The 18,409-nt window shown below is 46.3% G+C and overlaps 1 protein-coding gene across 7 annotated transcripts in view; it reads left to right on the top strand.

Moving 5' to 3' along the window:
• The window catches only part of Prkag2 (protein kinase AMP-activated non-catalytic subunit gamma 2), a 243,123-nt gene that overhangs the window by 220,627 nt on the left and 4,087 nt on the right, over positions 1 to 18,409 (top strand). For all 7 annotated transcript variants that reach the window (XM_021161710.2, XM_029477173.1, XM_021161709.2 and 4 more), the window contains 8 exons: positions 5,866 to 5,947; positions 7,908 to 7,966; positions 9,633 to 9,678; positions 11,460 to 11,514; positions 12,654 to 12,780; positions 15,041 to 15,206; positions 15,510 to 15,547; positions 16,349 to 16,495. In XM_021161710.2, coding sequence (XP_021017369.1) covers positions 5,866 to 5,947; positions 7,908 to 7,966; positions 9,633 to 9,678; positions 11,460 to 11,514; positions 12,654 to 12,780; positions 15,041 to 15,206; positions 15,510 to 15,547; positions 16,349 to 16,495 — 720 coding nt within the window. The remainder of the gene's footprint in view (positions 1 to 5,865; positions 5,948 to 7,907; positions 7,967 to 9,632; positions 9,679 to 11,459; positions 11,515 to 12,653; positions 12,781 to 15,040; positions 15,207 to 15,509; positions 15,548 to 16,348; positions 16,496 to 18,409) is intronic.

Raw genomic sequence — 18,409 nt, 5'->3', positions numbered from 1 at the left:
TGAAACGTTCACAGGTCAACTGTCTCCACCTGCCTGAGCTCCTGCCAGAGGAAGACACTGTCGACACACCTCAGGGAAGGCAAGCACCATGCCAACTAACAGTGAAGCGCCACCACACACACCATAGCTCGCCCAGCTCACAGGAGCTGCGTAGTTGTTGAGTCTTTGCTGGGTCCAGCAACGAGCCAGGAATGATTTCCCACATGGAAATAATTGTCTTAGGGGAAGGCACGGTTATGTCAGGATTTTTTTCTGCTGTGGATTTTTTACTAACAAATGCTTTGTGTGGTTGTCTAAGCATTGATCTCACTGTGTCATAGGCCCAGCAGAAGATTAGCTGGGCGTGCTACACAAGCTAAAACCCTGGTGAAAATCGCTTTTAAAGGCCCTCAGTACAAATATCATACTAGCACACATAAATGTGTACCTGCAGCCTCCAGGTGACCCATTCAGAGTCATGTGGTGGCAGGTAGTGCCATCAAACTTGGCACATCCCCCAGGGATGCTCTACATACGGCATTTGCTAACCTGGTAGCCAGAAATTCCAGAAGTTTCCTGTTCAGCTCCTCCTGTAGCATCTCCCACCCTGAAGCCAGCAAGCCCCCGGAGAGCTTCCTGGGGTGTTCGGAGCACCCTCGGGACCAGGGGAGACAGCCACAGCTGAGTCTGCAGCTCTGCGTTTAGCAGTTCAAGCTCGAGCTGACTTGCCACCATTGCCTGTTATCAGAACCCTGGCCCGACTAGAGGAATGGAGTGGCATTTTTATGGTCAGAACCCATGTCCAGGTCCTCAGGTCCCTCTTTGCAAGTCCCTTGGGGAAGGCACCAAGCACAGAACGCAGTATGTGAAAGTGACCCTGCCTCAGCTCATGCTCCAGGTGAACTGGCCAACACTGGAAACAGCTAGGGGACAGGATCCTCATATTTGATGGCTTAAGTCAGGCTCTGGCCACAACTGTCCTTGTTAAATGGCCCAAATAAAACAGGAAGGTTAGATCTGTTTCATTCCTGGGACACTAGTCAGTTAGCTGCTACCATCGGAGATTCCCGTGGGGGTGGACCATTCTCATCCCCGCTGCTTCCTGGTTGTCCTTGATGGGTAACTGCATCTATCTGCCTTGGCTTGTCTCCTGCCTTGGCCGTCTGCTGCCCGGAAATACCATTAATGATAACCAGGCTGTTCCAGGTGCTGTGTGCTTGGCCCGTGGAGCAGAGTGGTATGGCTGCCCCAGTTAAGGCACATGCATTCTTCTGCAGCTCATAGTGAGTGTGCCCTCAGGACTAAACATACAGCTGCCTTTGAGGAATCATCCAGAGTTTCTGTCTTCTTGGTCCTGCGGGAGTGGCAGCATCACAGACTCATTTAACACAGCCTTCACATGCCCTGAGCTTAGGCAGGCAGCCACTGGACAGCTACATGTCCTAAACTTAGTCAGGCAGCCACTGGACAGCAAGAGCTTCTAGCTGCACAGTCAAAACAGTAATTGAGCAATTTCTGGGAAGTCCACCTATAGCTATCTGTTCTACAGACTGAGTGTTAAATTCCCCCTTGGCCTGTTCCCACTCGTCCTTTCCAGGTTTCTGCAGGCGAGATAGCAAGATGTTACAGTTCATTCTGTATGTTAGCTTGTCTTAATCGGGGTTTCTATTCCTGCACAAACATCATGACCAAGAAGCAAGTTGGGGAGGAGAGGGTTTTTTCGGCTTACATTTCCATATTGCTGTTCATCACCAAGGAAGTCAGGACTGGAACTCAAGCAGGTCAGGAAGCAGGAGCTGATGCAGAAGCCATGGAGGGATGTTCTTTACTGGCTTGCTTCCCCTGGCTTGCTTCCCCTGGCTTGCTCGGCCTGCTCTCTTATAGAACCAGAGATGGTCCCACCCACAAGGGCCCCTTCCCCCTTGATCACTAATTGAAAAAATGCCTTACAGCTGGATCTCGTAGAGGCATCTCCCCAACTGAAGCTCCTTTCTCTGTGATAACTCCAGCCTGTGTTAAGTTGACACCCAAAACCAACCAGTACAATTGACCCCTTGTCAACTTGACATACAAACACATNACTAGTAAGCCTCAACCCTTAGTTCTTATTCATCCCCAAAATCTTAAATAACTTTAAAAGTCCCACAGTCTTTACATATTAAAAGTTCAATCCTTTAAAAATACCCAATATCTTTTAAAATCCAGTCTTTTTACAATTAAAAGTCTCTTAACTGTGGGATCCACTAAAATATTTTCTTCCTTCAAGAGGGAAAAATATCAGGGCACAGTCACAATCAAAAGCAAAAATTAAACTCACAATCAAAATAGCAAGGGCCCTGAAAAGAGTCTTTAATCTTCCCTCTGAAATTTCACAAGCCAGGCCTCCATCTTCTGCACTGTTCTCAAGATTATCTTCCGAGCTCCTACACAACATCCCACAGAGCTCTTAACACCAAATAGATCTTCTAGCTCAAAGTTCCAAAGTCCTTCCACAATCCTCCCCAAAACATAGTCAGGTTGTCCCAGGAATACCCCACTCCTGGTACCAAGTTCTGTATTGGTCAGGGTTCTCTAGAGTCACAGAACTTATAGATAGTCTCTATATAGTAAAGGGATTTATTGATGATTTACAGTCTGCAGTCCAATTCCCAACAATGGTTCAGTCGCAGCTGTGAATGGAAGTCCAAGGATCTAGCAGTTGCTCAATCCCACACAGACAAGCAGGCGAAAGAGCGAGAGTGAGACTCCCTTCTTCCAATGTCCTTATATGGTCTCCAGCAGAAGGTGTAGCCCAGATTAAAGATGTGTTCCACCACACCTTTAATCCCAGATGACCTTGAACTCAGAGATCTCCCTGCTTAGTCTTCTGGAATCCATAGCCGCTATGCCTCAAGATCTCCATACCAAGATCCAGATCAGAAACTTGTATCTCCCAGCCTCCAGATTAGGATCATTGGTGAGCCTTCCAATTCTGGATTGTAGTTCATTCCAAATATAGTCAAGTTGACAACCAGGAGTAGCCACTACAAAACTGTATATGAAACCTGTCCCCAGCAAGAAGGTGGCAAGGCCAGCTGGAGTTTTCTTAAGAATGATTGGACTGTGTTATGTTCACCCAAGAAAGCTTGTCACAGGGTTCTAAGCCAGGCATGAGAGGCTGAAAGTAAGGCCAAGATTCCGGAATGTGGTGATCAAAGCTATATCCCAGCACTTAGAAGACAGAGACAGGAGCATTGCTGCAAGTCCAGTCCAGCCTGGTCTACATAGTGAGTTCTTGGCCACCCAAGGGTTACATAGCAAGACTGTCTCCAAAAAACAGTTAAAATAGATATACATATCATACATACATGTCATCAAAAGTAAACTAGAAGGCTGTAAAGAGAAGAGAGGTGTTCGTTATCATTTTAATCTGAGGTGGGAATTAAGACTCACAAGGAAGATTGGGTGTTCAGTTAGTCTCGAGGCAAGAAGGAAAGGAAGAACTGGTCCCCTCACCCATGATCGGCCAGAGAAACTGGAGCCCTTGTGCTGTGCTGCGTCTTTCATTGCCCAGGGCGGTGATGAGGAACTGGGAAGGGTGAGATAAACAACGGTTAGAAGAAGGTCATTTAGAGAGTATGGGAGATTGTTTCTCTGAACAAAATTGAATCTTGATTTCTCAGATGAATCACATCCTGATACAGTAAGAAATGGAAGGCTGTCTGTGGTGTGGAGGAGCTGTGGAGAACAGATCTGATATCCAGGAAAGGAAAAGGAGGGTAGAACTGCAGCAACATAAACGCAGCCTCTCATGCATTCACAACACAGCCATGCACACACATTTACAGGAATCCCACTCCCCACAGTAACCCAGCAGGGACACCCTGTAGTACAAAGAGCAGGATGGATCTGTGGGTCTTAACAGAAGCTTAAGCACTGTCTTAGTTGGGGTCACTATCGCTGCACTGAGACATCGTGACCAGAAGCCCCTTTGGAGGAAACGGCTGGTTGATTGATTATACTTACAGTTCCATAGTCACCATTCATCATTGAAAGAAGTGAGGGCAGGAACTCACATAAGCAGGAACCTGGAGGCAGGAGTTGGGGCAGAAGCCATGGTACGTCATGGTGAGGACAGGTGACGAGACAGAAGAGGCCTGGTCACCCATGGTGGTGGGAGGCAAAGACAGAAAGGTGAAGGGGAGCGCCAGGAGGGGTGAACTAGCCAGAATCCTAAGCCCCAGAAGAGGCTGAGGCAGAAGGATTACAGGTTCCAGACCAGCCTAGGCTGCCCAGGGAGACCCCATTTCAAAAACAACCTCACTTCCTTCCACATAGGCATCTGAGGACCATTCTCAGGTCCACAGGAATGATGTCTTAATGTTCATTTGCATATCTTGAAGTATTAATGATTGCAGAGTGTTTTCCTTGTTTGTGTTTGCTGTTTAGAGGATTGTTTTCAGCCCTGAGCTTTTTTTGGCTCTTAGTAAATCAAGTGTGACACCTTACAGTATCCCTAAGGGTGTGTGTTACACTTGAACAAAGTGCCGTGTGTAAAAGCTGTCACAACCCCAGAGCTCATATTTGTCTATGTGCTATAAAGTACCACTGTATGCCTGCCTTTCTCATCTTGTGGGAGATGGGAAAGCATTATTTGTTGTGATTTTTAATATAATGAACAATTATCATTGCAGATAATTCACTATAACTATGTTTCATATGAATTACCCATCACACATGTGAAAATAGGCTCTTTAATTATTTTGTATGATTTTAATTTTAGAAAATTTGTATATACAAGAATATTTAGTTACAGCTAAAAAAAATAAGTTAATTACCTCTCAGTTTCAAAACTATAATCCCCACTCCCTCTACCAGGTGTGGCCAACCTGCAGCCCATAAACTGCGTGCGGCTCAGAGTATGCCACTTTGAGCATGGCTGAACACAAAATCATAAACTTACTCCAAGTCTTTTGAGGACTGGGGAGATGTCTCCATGCTGACCCATCTGCCACAAGTGTGAGGACCTGAGTTCAAATCCTCAGGACCCATGTAAACAGCTGGCCTTGGTTGCGTGTGTCTGTAGTCTGTTGCTCCTGAAGTGAGGTGGGAGGTGCAGACAGGAGGAGCTGTGGAAACCTGTCACCAGCTAGCCTGGTGCGCACAGCATCCAGCAACAAAGAAGAGCCCCCACCACCACCACCACCAAGGTGGAAGACAAGGACCCACACCTAAAGTTGCCGTGTGACCTCCTCTCATGCATACCTACTCACACACACGCATGCAAAAGAAAAATATGAGTTTGAGGATTTTGTGTTTCTTTTTGTTTCTTTTTGTAATTTGATCGCACTGCTCTAGACGGGCTTTCCAATGATAGCAGTGTCATGTTACAATGTCAAAGGTTAGACACATCTAAACACCTCTAAGTAGGCTACACAAAAACATTTCGCTAACACATATTGTTTGTCGTCTACTGTACTGGCTGGTTTTGTGTATCAACTTGACACAAGCTGGCGTTATCACAGAGAAAGGAGCCTCCCTTGAGGAAATGCCTCCATGAGATACAGCTGTAAGGGTGAGAGGGCCCAGCTCATGGTAGGTGGTGCCATCCCTGGGCTGGTAGTCCTGGGTTCTATAAGAAGCTGGTCCTATGGATCAGCTCCTGCTTCCAAGTTCTTGCCCCGTGTGAGTTCCAGTCCTGACTTCCTTGGGTGATGATCAGCAGTGTGGAAGTGTATGCTGCATAGACCTTCTGCAGGAACACAAACCCTGACTAAGACGCCTACCAAACTTACACCACTTATCATCATTAATTACTGGTAAGAGTCTGTTTAAACCTTAGTTGAGAGTATTTTCCTCCTAAAATGTGGACTTTAAAAGGATGTTTTGTTTCTGGTTTCTTTCCAGGTCAAAAAGGCCTTCTTTGCCTTGGTAGCCAACGGAGTCCGTGCAGCGCCGCTGTGGGAAAGTAAAAAGCAGAGCTTTGTAGGTTAGTAGCGCGGCTGGGGAAGGCTGTCTGGGAAGGGTCCTTCTTTCCCAGCGAGTAGAGGGCTTCAGGGTTCCATCCCTGCAGGTTCAGCCCAATTCTGGCAATCTCTGAGTTGAAGAACTTTCTGGCTTTTGCATACTGGACCAGACCAGACACTAGTGTTTTTGAGACAATGTTGTGAGCTTGTTGCGGTCTTTTTTGCTTTTCAAGTAGGTTGGGGTTGGGGGAGTGTTGCATTTTTAATTTAGTAGTTTCTGAGCACACCAAAGTTGTTTTTTGTGTCTTTATCAGCTCAGAGAACAAAATCCCCACAGATGTGGTCAAATGAGCTCAAGGCACTTGCTCTGGGCTGTGTGCTGGCTCTGGTCATCACCTTGTAAATGACAACAGGCATCAGACTGTGACTGTAATCAATGTCTGCTAAATCATTAAGCTGCCAGAAATGCAGGGTGAGCCCTGGGCATGGTGGCACGTGCCTGAAATCCCAGCACTTGTGATGCAGAGACAAGAGGATTGGAAGTTCCACCCTAAGCTATAGACAGACCTTGTCTGTAAGAGCCAAGAGCTAGGGGCGTTGGTCAGTGTTGTGGGGCTTACTTATGATGTGCGGGGCGCTGGTTCTGACCCTGGCCTTCCGACTATGTAGACCCTGTCACGTGTGGCCAGAACCAGTGGCCTAAAGGTGCGGTTGCTCTGCACTCAGAAACTTAACTACTTAAGTCTGTTCTCCCACTGGACTATAATGTTCTTACAGAAAACATCTTTTTTTTTGTCACCCTCACAATTCTACTTTGCAGCACATAGTAAGCCTGCAATGAAATGGTAACTCTTTGCTAAGCCCATTGTGTTCAGAATGTTTCTCAGGAAACAGTCCAGGTGTCCCAGAAGTCCCACCTCCATCTCATTTAGGGAATTTCTGCATCTGCTGCTGAAACATGTAAAACTACTCACATGCAGCTACAAGTCTTTGTAGTACTTTATGAGTGTTGCTTAGTTCTCTCTTAATCTGCCAAACACTGAGATTCCATACTGCCTGTGAGATTGCAGTTTGCACTCCTAGCTTAGTGTAGGGAATATATGTATGCCCTTTCTTTAATACACTGAACTGAGCCTGAGATCTTTGGGTGGTATTTTACAAGATTTTCTAGTAAATGTTGCAGGTTCACTTGCTGCTGGAAGCTTGCTTTCTTCATGTCATTTTGTCTCTTTTTCCATAGGTGTGTATTGCTGTGCACATATACATGCATTTGTGTATGTATATACATTTGCCTGTGTGTGCTTATATTCAAATTTGAGTGTGTGTGTGTATATAGTCATTTATGTGTTTGTGCACATTTGCATGTGTATATATGTGTGTGTAATTATGTATGTGTGTATGCACATTTGCACATGTGGGTTTATATGCATATATGCATGTGTGTGGTCATGTATGTGCTTGTAGTGTGTGTGTGTATGTGTAGTCGTGTGTGGTATGTATGTGTTTTGTGCTTGTGTGTATATGTGTGTATAGTCATGTATGTGTGTGCACATTTACATGTGTGTGTATAAGCACATTTGCATGTGTGGTCTTAGGGTGTATATGTAGTCATGTATGTGTACATGTGTGTGTGGTGTATATGTATATGCATGTGGGGTATGGGTGTGTGTGTGTGTGTGTGTGTGGGTGTGTGTGTGCATGTAGAGGCCCAAGATTAACATTGGGAGCCATCCTCCATTACTTGTTCACTTTACTCTTTGAGGCAAGGTCTCTCAATCAAACTCAGAGTTTGGCACTATGCCTAGTAAGCCAGCCAGTTTATCCTATGGATCCCTTGTCTCTGCCTTCTAAGGCTGGAATTGCAAGTGAGCCACCACACTGATCCAGACTCCCATCCTCACACTTATATGGCAAGTACTTCAACCACTGAGCTGCTTCCCCCGCCCCTTCCTTTTGTTTGTAACCTTCGGTTCTTTGTTTCAGGAATGCTCACGATTACAGATTTCATAAATATCCTACACAGATACTATAAATCACCCATGGTAAGTGGCATGGACCTCACTGTGTGTGGATGTGGTCGGGATAGGATGGGTTTTCCCCGTGCGAATGATGCATAGTGACGCTCAGCATAAGACTTCCACGCGAGTAACGGTGAGCTCAGCCTCACGGCATCTTTTGAAGCTTGGAGAAGGCACCAGTTTAAGAAAGAGTGATGACTGCCTTTTTTTCCCCTCATTTATGACCCTGACGTGTGTGAGCTTCTGCTGCTTGATGGCTAGCAGCTTGGTGTGTGCAGCGGTATCTCCTGGGACAAGACCAGGATGGTGCTGCCACCCCCACTTCCTCTCAGTGCTTGGCCTGGGGGCCTCACCCTGGAGATAAAGTGGCCACAGGGCTTCATTTTTGCAGGCCTCTTGTTCTGAGTGGCGTTTGATAGTCTCTCTTCACTCATCCAGGATTTATTTCTTATTTATTTCAGTTCTGGGGGAAAACTCAGGGCATTGGGCTTGCTAGGCAGTCCTCCACCATTGAGCTACAGTCCCAGCCCCTCTGTTGTGGTTTTATAGCCACTATAAGGAAACTAGGAAAGAGGACATACAAATGGAAATTGAAGAAGTTCAGTTCTGACTCTTCCCTGCTAATAAAAAAGACTGTTCTGGATGCCATTGGTGGCAGACACCCTGGCACCTAGCCCAGATGTTCTAGAAGGGCAGTTTGAACTGAAACCCAGCCTACCCTGTATTAAGCACAACTTAGTTTTGGTTTTGTCTACTGTGGTGGGGAGGTCACTTGTCTACTAGTTCTACTCTATGGAGCATCTGAAAGGCAGAAGTAGCTCCCATGTGTTTGTAAGCGGGGGTCAGTTACCTGCTGATAGGCATTTTTAACAGGAAAGCTGTTCTAAGAAGCAGGGTACCAGTGGAGCACACTGAATAAACACAGCAAAATGTTTTTACTCAGACTGAGATGGCCACAACATGGGCGGATTCTTATGGTCATGTTTGTCACCCATTGTTTGATCAAACTCTCGTCGGGTGATAATATGCCTGTAATTCCCAAATACAAAAGTGAGTTTCTTCATGAGGAAAACTCCAGAAAGAAGATCTTTATATATAGGACAGGAAAGTAGTAAGTGGCCTGAGAAGAGAGAAGGGCAGTAAAGAGGGAGAAGGACCTCAGGGTAAGAGTGGGGAGTTAGATGGTAGAGGCCTGTGTGTGCTGTCAAAACAGGAGGAAGGGCTGCTTGTGGGAGGAAGGGAGACGGCTGGGGGGGTGGGGGTGCGAGGAAACACATGAAAGGGTGACTGAGATGATGTATATGATACATGCATACAAAACAAGAAGGGCCACCCTAAAACCTGTTACTTTCATCTGTTTACTAAAAAGTTTTTAACTAAAAAATATTTTACTTAGAGAAAAATTAAATAAGCTTTACCCGACTTCGAATATTCTGTGTTATATATGTTATAAAGGACAGCAGATACCATATAGAAAATCTCTGTGGTTGTTTAGTAAATTAAAAAGTGGGGGGGGGGGACATGAATGAAACATAAGTACATAAACAGGCTAACACTGTTTTTTAGTCCTTGGAAATATGTTCTCCTTGTGTCCCCTAATTTTCTAATTACAAACAGAAATGACAGGAGCAGAGCTGTTTGCCCGGGTGAATGGTAACACGTTGTAGATACAGATTTTTCTTATTTGCAGGTACAGATTTATGAATTGGAAGAACATAAGATTGAAACGTGGAGGGGTAAGCTCTGGCAGGTCTTGTACTCTTCAGTACCCAGTGAAGATGCTCTGTGAAAGCGTGCATGGTTTACGTCTCAAATCATGTCCTGTACTGGATTACAGCCTATCGGCTACAACACTCTGCTTCCTGCTTCTCCATTTTGAGGGACATCCGTACTGATGTCCACACTGTCACTCCTGTGATAGACTGTGTTGATAGCCACATGTGTGTGGCCTGAGTGAGCTGAGCACAGAGCATCTCCATCAGATGTTTGTCACTGTGGCCCGGGTGTGGGGCAGGGTGAGCTGTCTGACTAGATTAAGCTGAACTATCCTTCTACCGATACAGCAGAACTGGGACAAGAAAGGTTCTAACTGAACAGTTCAGATGGAATAATGAGGAAATCATTCAGGAACTCTTGGGCTAGGGAGACACCATGGGGACTAAAGTGCAGGCTGTGTGAGCCCAGGAACAGGAACTCAGTCCCGGAATCCTTGTATAGAAGCCAAGCATGGTGGGGTGCACTCAGTCCCCACAGTGGAGATGCTGTGACAGGTGAGTCTCAGGGGGCTCACTGCTAGCCAGCCTGACTGAACTGACAAGGTCAGACTACTGATAGATCATCTCAAAAAACCATGGTGGAGAGCGTTTGAGGTATTCTCTGGCACACACACACACAAACAGACATGCACACACACAGAGCACAGTGACACACACAAGAGAACTGTTTGCCAGAGTTTATCCTTTGCAGTCATGTGATTTTTTGCCTACAGTGGGGTCAGATTTTAAACTCTTGTTCTATGATGGGAAAGTTGTCATCTCAAACACTCATAGTGGGCATGTCAGAACATGGGATACGGTCAGAGGACTCCCACTGGTCAGAGCATAAGAGCCCTGGCCCAGTGCTCAAGAAAAGCTGCGTAGAAAGGGAGGGGCCAACCACAGGAGGCTTTGTAGCTAGGCATTAGGAGTCTGGTCTTCCCATCATGTGTTTGGCAGGATGACCAACCTTCAAGGTAACAGAAGTCGTAACCTCAACTGGAGTGTTCCAGGCCTCTGCAGGCCCTTTTAATTTCACATGATTTTGAAAGCTTGGCAAGGGATATTTTATTGAGCATGGCTTTATCAAGGCAGACTGAATGAATTAAGTCAGCATGTCATCCAGATGGCCTGTCAGTAAGTAGCATGACGACCAACACCAAGACAGGCTCCTCTCATCCGGTTGTGCTGTGTGCATTCCATTGACTGTGGGTTAGGTATACTTACACCTCCACCTACAGGGTACTTGAAGATGAGACACTATCAGGATGTTCTCAAGATACCTTCTGCATACAGACCTCAGCAAACCAAATTAAGTACAGTTGATTTCTTTACAAAGAAAACATGTATGTGCTAGCAAGAATCCCAACATACTGGGTTTTAAGCATCAGTTTAGTGAAATACAACACAAGATTGTTTGAAGAGCATTGGTTAGAGTGATGCTGTTTCCCAGATTATGAAAATCTGTTCTAAGGGATTCTGTAAATGTTCATTTCTTGATAGTAATGTGACCTTGATGGGGCCAAGTGGCTGCTGCTGCCATTGCTCTGCATCAGAGCCTTTCCTACAAATAAAATGTCCTGAAAACAGTTGAGGCCACATTAAATAACCATGACTGCAACAGTCGTTTGGGGTAAATTAAATGATCTTTTATTTGGGTCTCTGGTTTGTCTCGTGATTCCTGTCCGCTGAGGGTATTTGAATATAAAGTAGCATTACACACAGCAGGTGTATAACTGACTGTTTCCCTTCTACAAATGCAGAGTTGTACTTACAAGAAACCTTCAAGCCTTTGGTGAATATCTCTCCAGATGCCAGGTAAGCGTGAAGCTTCTCCTCCCTCATTTGAAATCACTCTCTGCAACGTAGATATTTTACTACCATGATGGATAAGTAGAAATAGACAGACATGTCTCCCAGTGTAGTTAGGGCCAGCTTCCTTAATCCAGATAGTATGCCAGAGGTTGAAAGATGTTGGACATCCCAGCAAAACCAGACACATCGATGGCACACAGTTGGAATCCTACACCTCGGGGAAGGCTGACATAAGAGGATTGCAAGTTTTAAGGCCAACCTGGGCTATAGACCTAGCAAGCTCAAGACTAGCCTGGACAACTTAGTGAGACCTGAGACAGGGATGGGCAGTGGAGTGAAGGGTGGAGCAACCACGTGGATCCAAGCAACTGGCTGTGAGGTTAATCAGTTTTGAACACGCAGCTCACCTGTGGCAGCATCAGTAGAGGGATCCTAGCATAGTTACTGATCCTCAGGGCTTCACTCCTGACCCCAGCATTCAGTGAAAGTGGCTGGATTCTGGGAAGAACAGGGAAACACTCCCACAGTGATTTCAGTCCAGACCAGAGGGAGCTTTGAAGGAGCTGGAAGGGCAAAGCAGGACTCAGGAACAACCTGGGGGTGGAGCACATGCTGGGCACAGCCTCCGGCTCTCAGCACAAGATGGACAGAGTAGGAGACACTTTAAGCCCAAGAGCTCTAGAGAGAGAAGCCACTTGGTTTTGTTGCCTCGTTTCCGGATGGATGGGGAAGGTACAGCCAATAGGCTTCTTTACAGTGGTAGCAGAAGGCAAAAAGGACACAGAAGGGCAGTTCCCAGGGTGGACTGGCAGGGCAGGCAGGCACCCCAGGAGTCTGGCACCAGGCCTTAGTGCTGAGGTCACTGCTGGCCTTCCTGAAGGTTTGCAGCTTGCCTCCTTTTAAACAAACCCCTGGCCACACTGTTAAAACCTGCCTTACTGGAGATCCATGCTCCCTGAATCCGAGATATGCCAGCAGAGGAGCGGAGAGCTCCCGAGTAAAGCTTTGCCGTGACTATTCTAAACTAAGGAACCGCTTGTTATGGTGTAAAAGCAGTGAGAATACTGTAAAGCTGGGGTGGTCCAAAAGTTTTCTGATTTTTCTTGAAAGCCTCCTAATGACTCTAATGGCTTTTCCCGCAGCCTCTTCGATGCTGTATACTCGTTGATCAAAAATAAAATCCACAGATTGCCAGTTATTGACCCTATCAGTGGGAATGCACTTTATATACTTACCCACAAAAGAATCCTCAAGTTCCTCCAGCTTTTTGTAAGTAGCCCCTAAAGATGCAGTTACGTTGACTGTCACTTACGTCAAGTAAACGGGCTCCTGGTGCTCTTGGTAGAGGAAGCCGTTAGTCCCAAGGTCTCCGTCTCGCAACAGTTCAGTTTCTCAACTCACTACTGTGTGCGCGGTGTGTTCTCCAAGCTGACACCAACTCAAATGCTTTCGGTCCTAAATCTTTTAGTCCTAGTATTAAAATAATAAAACCAGGGCATGCCCCCTGAGGACGGGCGATGTGTCAGGCTCTTGCAGGGGGGGGGGGGGGGGGGTAAGCAGTTTGTACCTCAGTGTCACAGGCCCATGGCATGCATGGAGGGAGCCAGGCTTTAGGGCAGAAGTTGCTTGTGGTGTGTTTGTTGAGGTCGTGGTTTTAGAAACATGAGCAGAAAAACACCATCCCTGGGGTTACCTCATTCTCAGCTGCAGCGGCCAGAGACTCCCAAGGTAGAACAGCTGTGAGCAAGAGATACACCGTAGTGGACTTCTGTGGTTTGTGTTCCCGGGGCCTGTAGTATTAGAGGAGGCTCCAGGGGAGCGGGAATGTGCTGGCAGGTTCTACCCCGCCCCAACACCTGTGCGGCTGTGGAGGCAAGTCATCAGCCAGGAGGGGCGGCAGAGGTGTTGATGGTTCAGAAAGGCCATTTGAAGTGATCTTTCTAAAGGGAACACTTGAAAGCTTCTTCCAAGGAGCTTTTCCAGGATCCTGTCTGCAGTTCCCCATCAGGAACCAACTAAGCATACAAGTCTACAGGAGGGCCCACGTTGATCTTCTGGAGGCAGCCTTACAGAGCCAGGGGTTTACAGAGGTGTCAAGGGTTTAGAGATTGAGACATGTGTAACTGAGCATCCAGAGACAAAACGCATTTCCTGATTAAATTGGGAGAAGAATAATTTGCTGAAATGCCCGTGGCATTTACTAGGCAACTAAAGAAGAGCGAGCAAGGAGTCTTGTCCGTCAGTTGGTAATGGGGATTGTAGAAGCCTTCCTTATTGAGACATCTCAGGAACCAAGGGTTTAGGCAGAGGGGCCGGTGCTCAAGGCCCACGCACGGTTGCTAGGCTGGTGGCTCCGCCCCTGGAGCCCATGTCTGACAGCTGGCCACTGGCAGGCACTAATGCTGGGGGCTTTGCATGAGGTGTCCTTACGCAGCCCAGTCCACTGGTGCTGTTAGCACTTATTCATGGTGTCACTCATCTAGTCTGAAGAGAAGGAAGTTGCCTTAATTTGGGCAAATATGGCAGGTAGAACCTTGCAGCCAGAATATTCAGCCAGGAGTTCTCAGATAGAAAAAAAAATACATATTTTTTAAATAAAGAAACACGATGGCCTGATTTTTACTGGATCAGGATCATTCTGGGGAAGGGTGGTGATACCCTCCCCAGCATGCAAAGGCAGGCAGTGAAGCGGGGATTTCTGTGTTGAGATGGATTAGGTGACCTAATAGGTCTTTTTCTCTCTCTTTTTTTTTTCTCTAAATTTCTAGGAGTCTCATGATTTGAATATTGATGAACTCTTTGACTTGAACATTTTGTTTCTTCTAATTGTTCATCTTTTCCTGATAATTATAAGGTACACCAGGAAGATGGCATCAACTCTGCCCTTTATAAAAGGTGGATCTTTGAAACCATAGACATTTTTTTGTTGTAGTCCAGCCTGATCCTAGACTTTCTGCAGTTTACCCCTCCTCCTCTGAGGTAGTGAGAAAAGGGAAGTGCATTTTCAGAGGTCTGTCTGCTTTGTCCAGCTGGCTTATTCTTTGTTAATAGTGAGAAGTCAGGTTCACCCGGGAAGCGTGCGGTCATTGGAGGTGGGGACAGGGAACAGCTTAGTCGTAGTCAGCCAGTCAGGCCCAGGATCTGCAAACACACAGGGCTTCCTGTCGCTTCAGATCCCAGGGCTGAATAAAAATCACCTAAGAATAAAGGGTTCACTCGGTGCTGGCTTTCAGGTCTTAGTTTCCCAGACAAACCTGTCGATCTCATCTTCTTCCTACTGTTTTGGTTCAAAGAGAAGGGAAACTGAATATCTAGAATCGTTTCTTGTACAAAGACAACGTGTGGTTAGCTGGTTTGAGAGAGATAGTTCTGATGGATAACTCTTTCATGACGATGAGACACCAAGTTGACTTTTAGGAAAGACTTGCCTTTAGTTTGTTGAACATAGTTTTTCATTCAGATCTGGATGTATGCGCACTGAGAGGGCATGCTAGGGTTCTAGAACATTCTCACGTCTCTTCTTGCTCAGATGTCTGACATGCCAAAGCCCGCCTTCATGAAGCAGAACCTGGATGAGCTTGGAATCGGAACGTACCACAATATTGCCTTCATTCACCCAGACACTCCCATCATCAAAGCCTTGAACATCTTCGTGGAGAGACGGATATCCGCGTTGCCTGTGGTGGATGAGTCAGGTCTGTGAGACCACGCCTGCTCCTGGGCCGGGATGAGTGGGAAGTGAGCGAGCAGACAGCGGAGGAGGAGCAGCGAGTGCTGGGCTGCAGCTCCGTAGTCATCAGTTAGGAAAATGACAACTTTAAGCAGGCTCGGTTTTCAGTTTACATCAAAATTCCCTCTCCTGCTTACTTCTAAACAAAGCTCCTTTTTTTTACTGAACACTGTGATCCACAGTAGTTACCTAGTTAAGACTGATATATATATATTTTTGTGCGTTACTGTTTCTAAAATGTTTTTCTAACATATGTTTTCATTTTTAGGAAAAGTTGTAGATATTTATTCCAAGTTTGATGTAATTGTAAGTATTTTTTTTTTCATTTTTTAAGCCTGTCATTCAGAATGCATTTTAAAACAAATGAAGACTTAAAATACATTAAGTTGTTTATTCCATGATGTAATAATTCCTGACCTTTCGAGTGAAAGTCTTGGAGAATTTCAGTCTCCTCTCAGGGGAGATGTATCTGATAATATTGCTTTGCCAGTGAGCTGTGTGTACGTTTGTGCTGATCTTTACTTGGGCATTCTGATGGGAGCTCGTTGTCTCCACAACAGACACTCTCAGAATGTAGCCTGTCAGAGATTAACAGTACATGATGTGAGTCTCGAGGACCAGAGTTCAGATCTCAGTGTTGGGGGTTCACAAACACCCGTACCTCCAGCTTCAAGGGATAGAATGGCCTTTTCCAGCCTCCATGGGTACTGCACATGCATATACTCACAGAGACATGCATGTGTGTGTGCATGCACACACGCATAAGTAAAGGAAAATCTCTTTAAATATACAAAACAGCATGACTCAAAATTTAAAAAGGGAGTTGGGGAGAGGTTTAGGGTGTAGCTCAGTGGTAGAGCACCTGTTAAGTTTGCATAAAATACTGGGTCCCCCACCCTAACAACATAACCACAAATGAACATTTCCGTAATCAAGGTTCACCTAGGAACGTGACTGAGTTCAGTGAGGTAACCATGCTGAAGGCGTGATGCTAGCTGGGAAGAGAACTCGGGATGCCAGATTCTACAGTTAATGTTTTTAAAAATCAGCTTGCTCATTCATGCAAATGGAAGTGATGGATGTAGTTTTTTCTTACGACTCTTACAGAATCTTGCTGCTGAGAAAACGTACAATAACCTGGACATCACAGTGACCCAGGCCCTGCAGCACCGCTCGCAGTATTTTGAGGGTGTGGTGAAGTGCAGTAAGCTGGAAACACTGGAGACCATCGTGGACAGGATAGTGAGAGCCGAGGTGAGGGCCCGCAGCCCAGCACTCAGAGCAAGTCATGAGGAGACAGCCTTGGGAGGCTGGGACCCAGCCGGGGGGGGGGGGGGGGGGGGGCGGGCCACGTGTTGTGTAGGATGGGAGTGGGTTCACAGCATTCTGAACCCCAGAACAGTGTTTGATACACAGATGGGAAGGCTTGCTGAGTTGAGTTTTATGAGGTTTTGTGAGTGGAAAATATTGGCAAGATAGTTTCATAGAATAAAAAAAGGGAACACTTGAAAACCAAGAGCTGCCTGGGGGCTTTTAGTCGCTGCATCCTGTCAGAGCATCTGGGACATTAAAGGAAAAATGTATCATGTTATTTTAACAAAGTGAATGATAATAAGATAAAGCAAAACTCTGATATCGTGTGTGTGTGTGTGTGTGTGTGTGTGTGTGATCTCAAATGTTTGCCCATGTGTCCACATACGAGCCCTGCACTCCCCTGCACTTAAGGGCTTGTGGGATGTTCCAGTGTACCTGCACAGGGTTCCCAGGAAGGAGGGGAGGGGCCACTGTAGGGCCTGCCCTCTACCTTCTCACCCCACAGCATTCCTCAGTCAGGATGAGGAGCGGCCTCCTGTGCGCCCTTGTCCCTTCTCCATCCCTCCCCTCAAGTGTCACTATCAAGGACTGAAGGATGCAATTTTGTTCCTTCCAGAACATTCCCTACTGTGTAAATGAGCTCCCAGTAACAAGGCTGTTTTGATATTATATATTTAGGCATGCAAACTAAGAGGCAAAATGCCTGATTACTTTGGAGATCACTAAGAGGCGTCCATAAACTTCCTCAGTGAAAGCTACACATGTAAAGTCCTGTGCTGCATTGAGAGACGTTGCTGCTAGAATTCCCCCGCACCTCACGCAGTCCAGCCGCTGTCCTGGAAACCTCAGCCTCCATCCTACAGGGTCTAACCTCAGCCTCCATCCTACAGGGTCTAACCTCCCTCCACATGGCACCGGAGTTCATTCTATCAGTGTTCCCCTCCCCGGCTGTTTTCAGTTCTTAGCACAGCATTTTAAAGGGAACTCTCTCCTTTTTTAAAACTATTCTAGATCCATCTTGTTTTCTAGAAGGTTCTAACGTTTATGAATGTATCCTAATGTCTCATGACCATCCTTAGAATCATATGCACAGATCATAAGCAGCAATAGGGAAGGTATCTTTCCCTATGACGACAGTGGACACCTTTTTGATGGAATCCACTGTAAGAGCTACAGATGAGAACAGGCCAGGTGCTGAGGCCAGTAAGCTTTCAGGAGTTGCCACTCACTCGTGTGTTTGCATAGAGAAGGGGCCAGCTGGACACAGTAGGACTGACAGGAGCCTCCTGCTGGATATGGTGTTCACATTGGTGCAGGAAACTGGAGAACACCTGCATTCTTGCAGGTCTGTGGCTTGAAAGATGCCATTGAAGGGAAATAGGATGTAAATAAGTTGTTCTCTCAGTTACATGTCTCTTACTAAAATTCCTTCACCAGATGACTCTGCAGGGCCACAGGTAGTCAGCTAACCAGAGCAAACAGTGATTTACCCTAAAGCAAGTTAGGACATCAAAAGGTTGGCCTACCCTTCCACACTGTGCACTTGCTCTCTCATTCAAATGAGAGCACCCGAGGCGACTACACTTGCCTCACTCTGCCTCAGCATAGCCTCTTGAATATTAGCACTGATACCTGAATGTCACAGAAAACCCACAGTAGGAGAGGACAGCAGGGAGCCCACTCCTCAGTCCCACAGCCTCCTAGACATGTTTGCCATCTAAAGCCAGTTAGCTACTGGCTACAAGACACTGAGACTGAAGCCGGGCGTGGTGGCGCACGCCTTTAATCCCAGCACTCGGGAGGCAGAGGCAGGCGGATTTCTGAGTTTGAGACCAGCCTGGTCTACAAAGTGAA

The sequence above is a fragment of the Mus caroli genome, chromosome 5 (assembly GCF_900094665.2).
Source record: "Mus caroli chromosome 5, CAROLI_EIJ_v1.1, whole genome shotgun sequence".
In the NCBI taxonomy this organism is placed as follows: Eukaryota; Metazoa; Chordata; class Mammalia; order Rodentia; family Muridae; genus Mus; species Mus caroli.
This window is presented reverse-complemented; position numbering and strand designations above follow the sequence as displayed.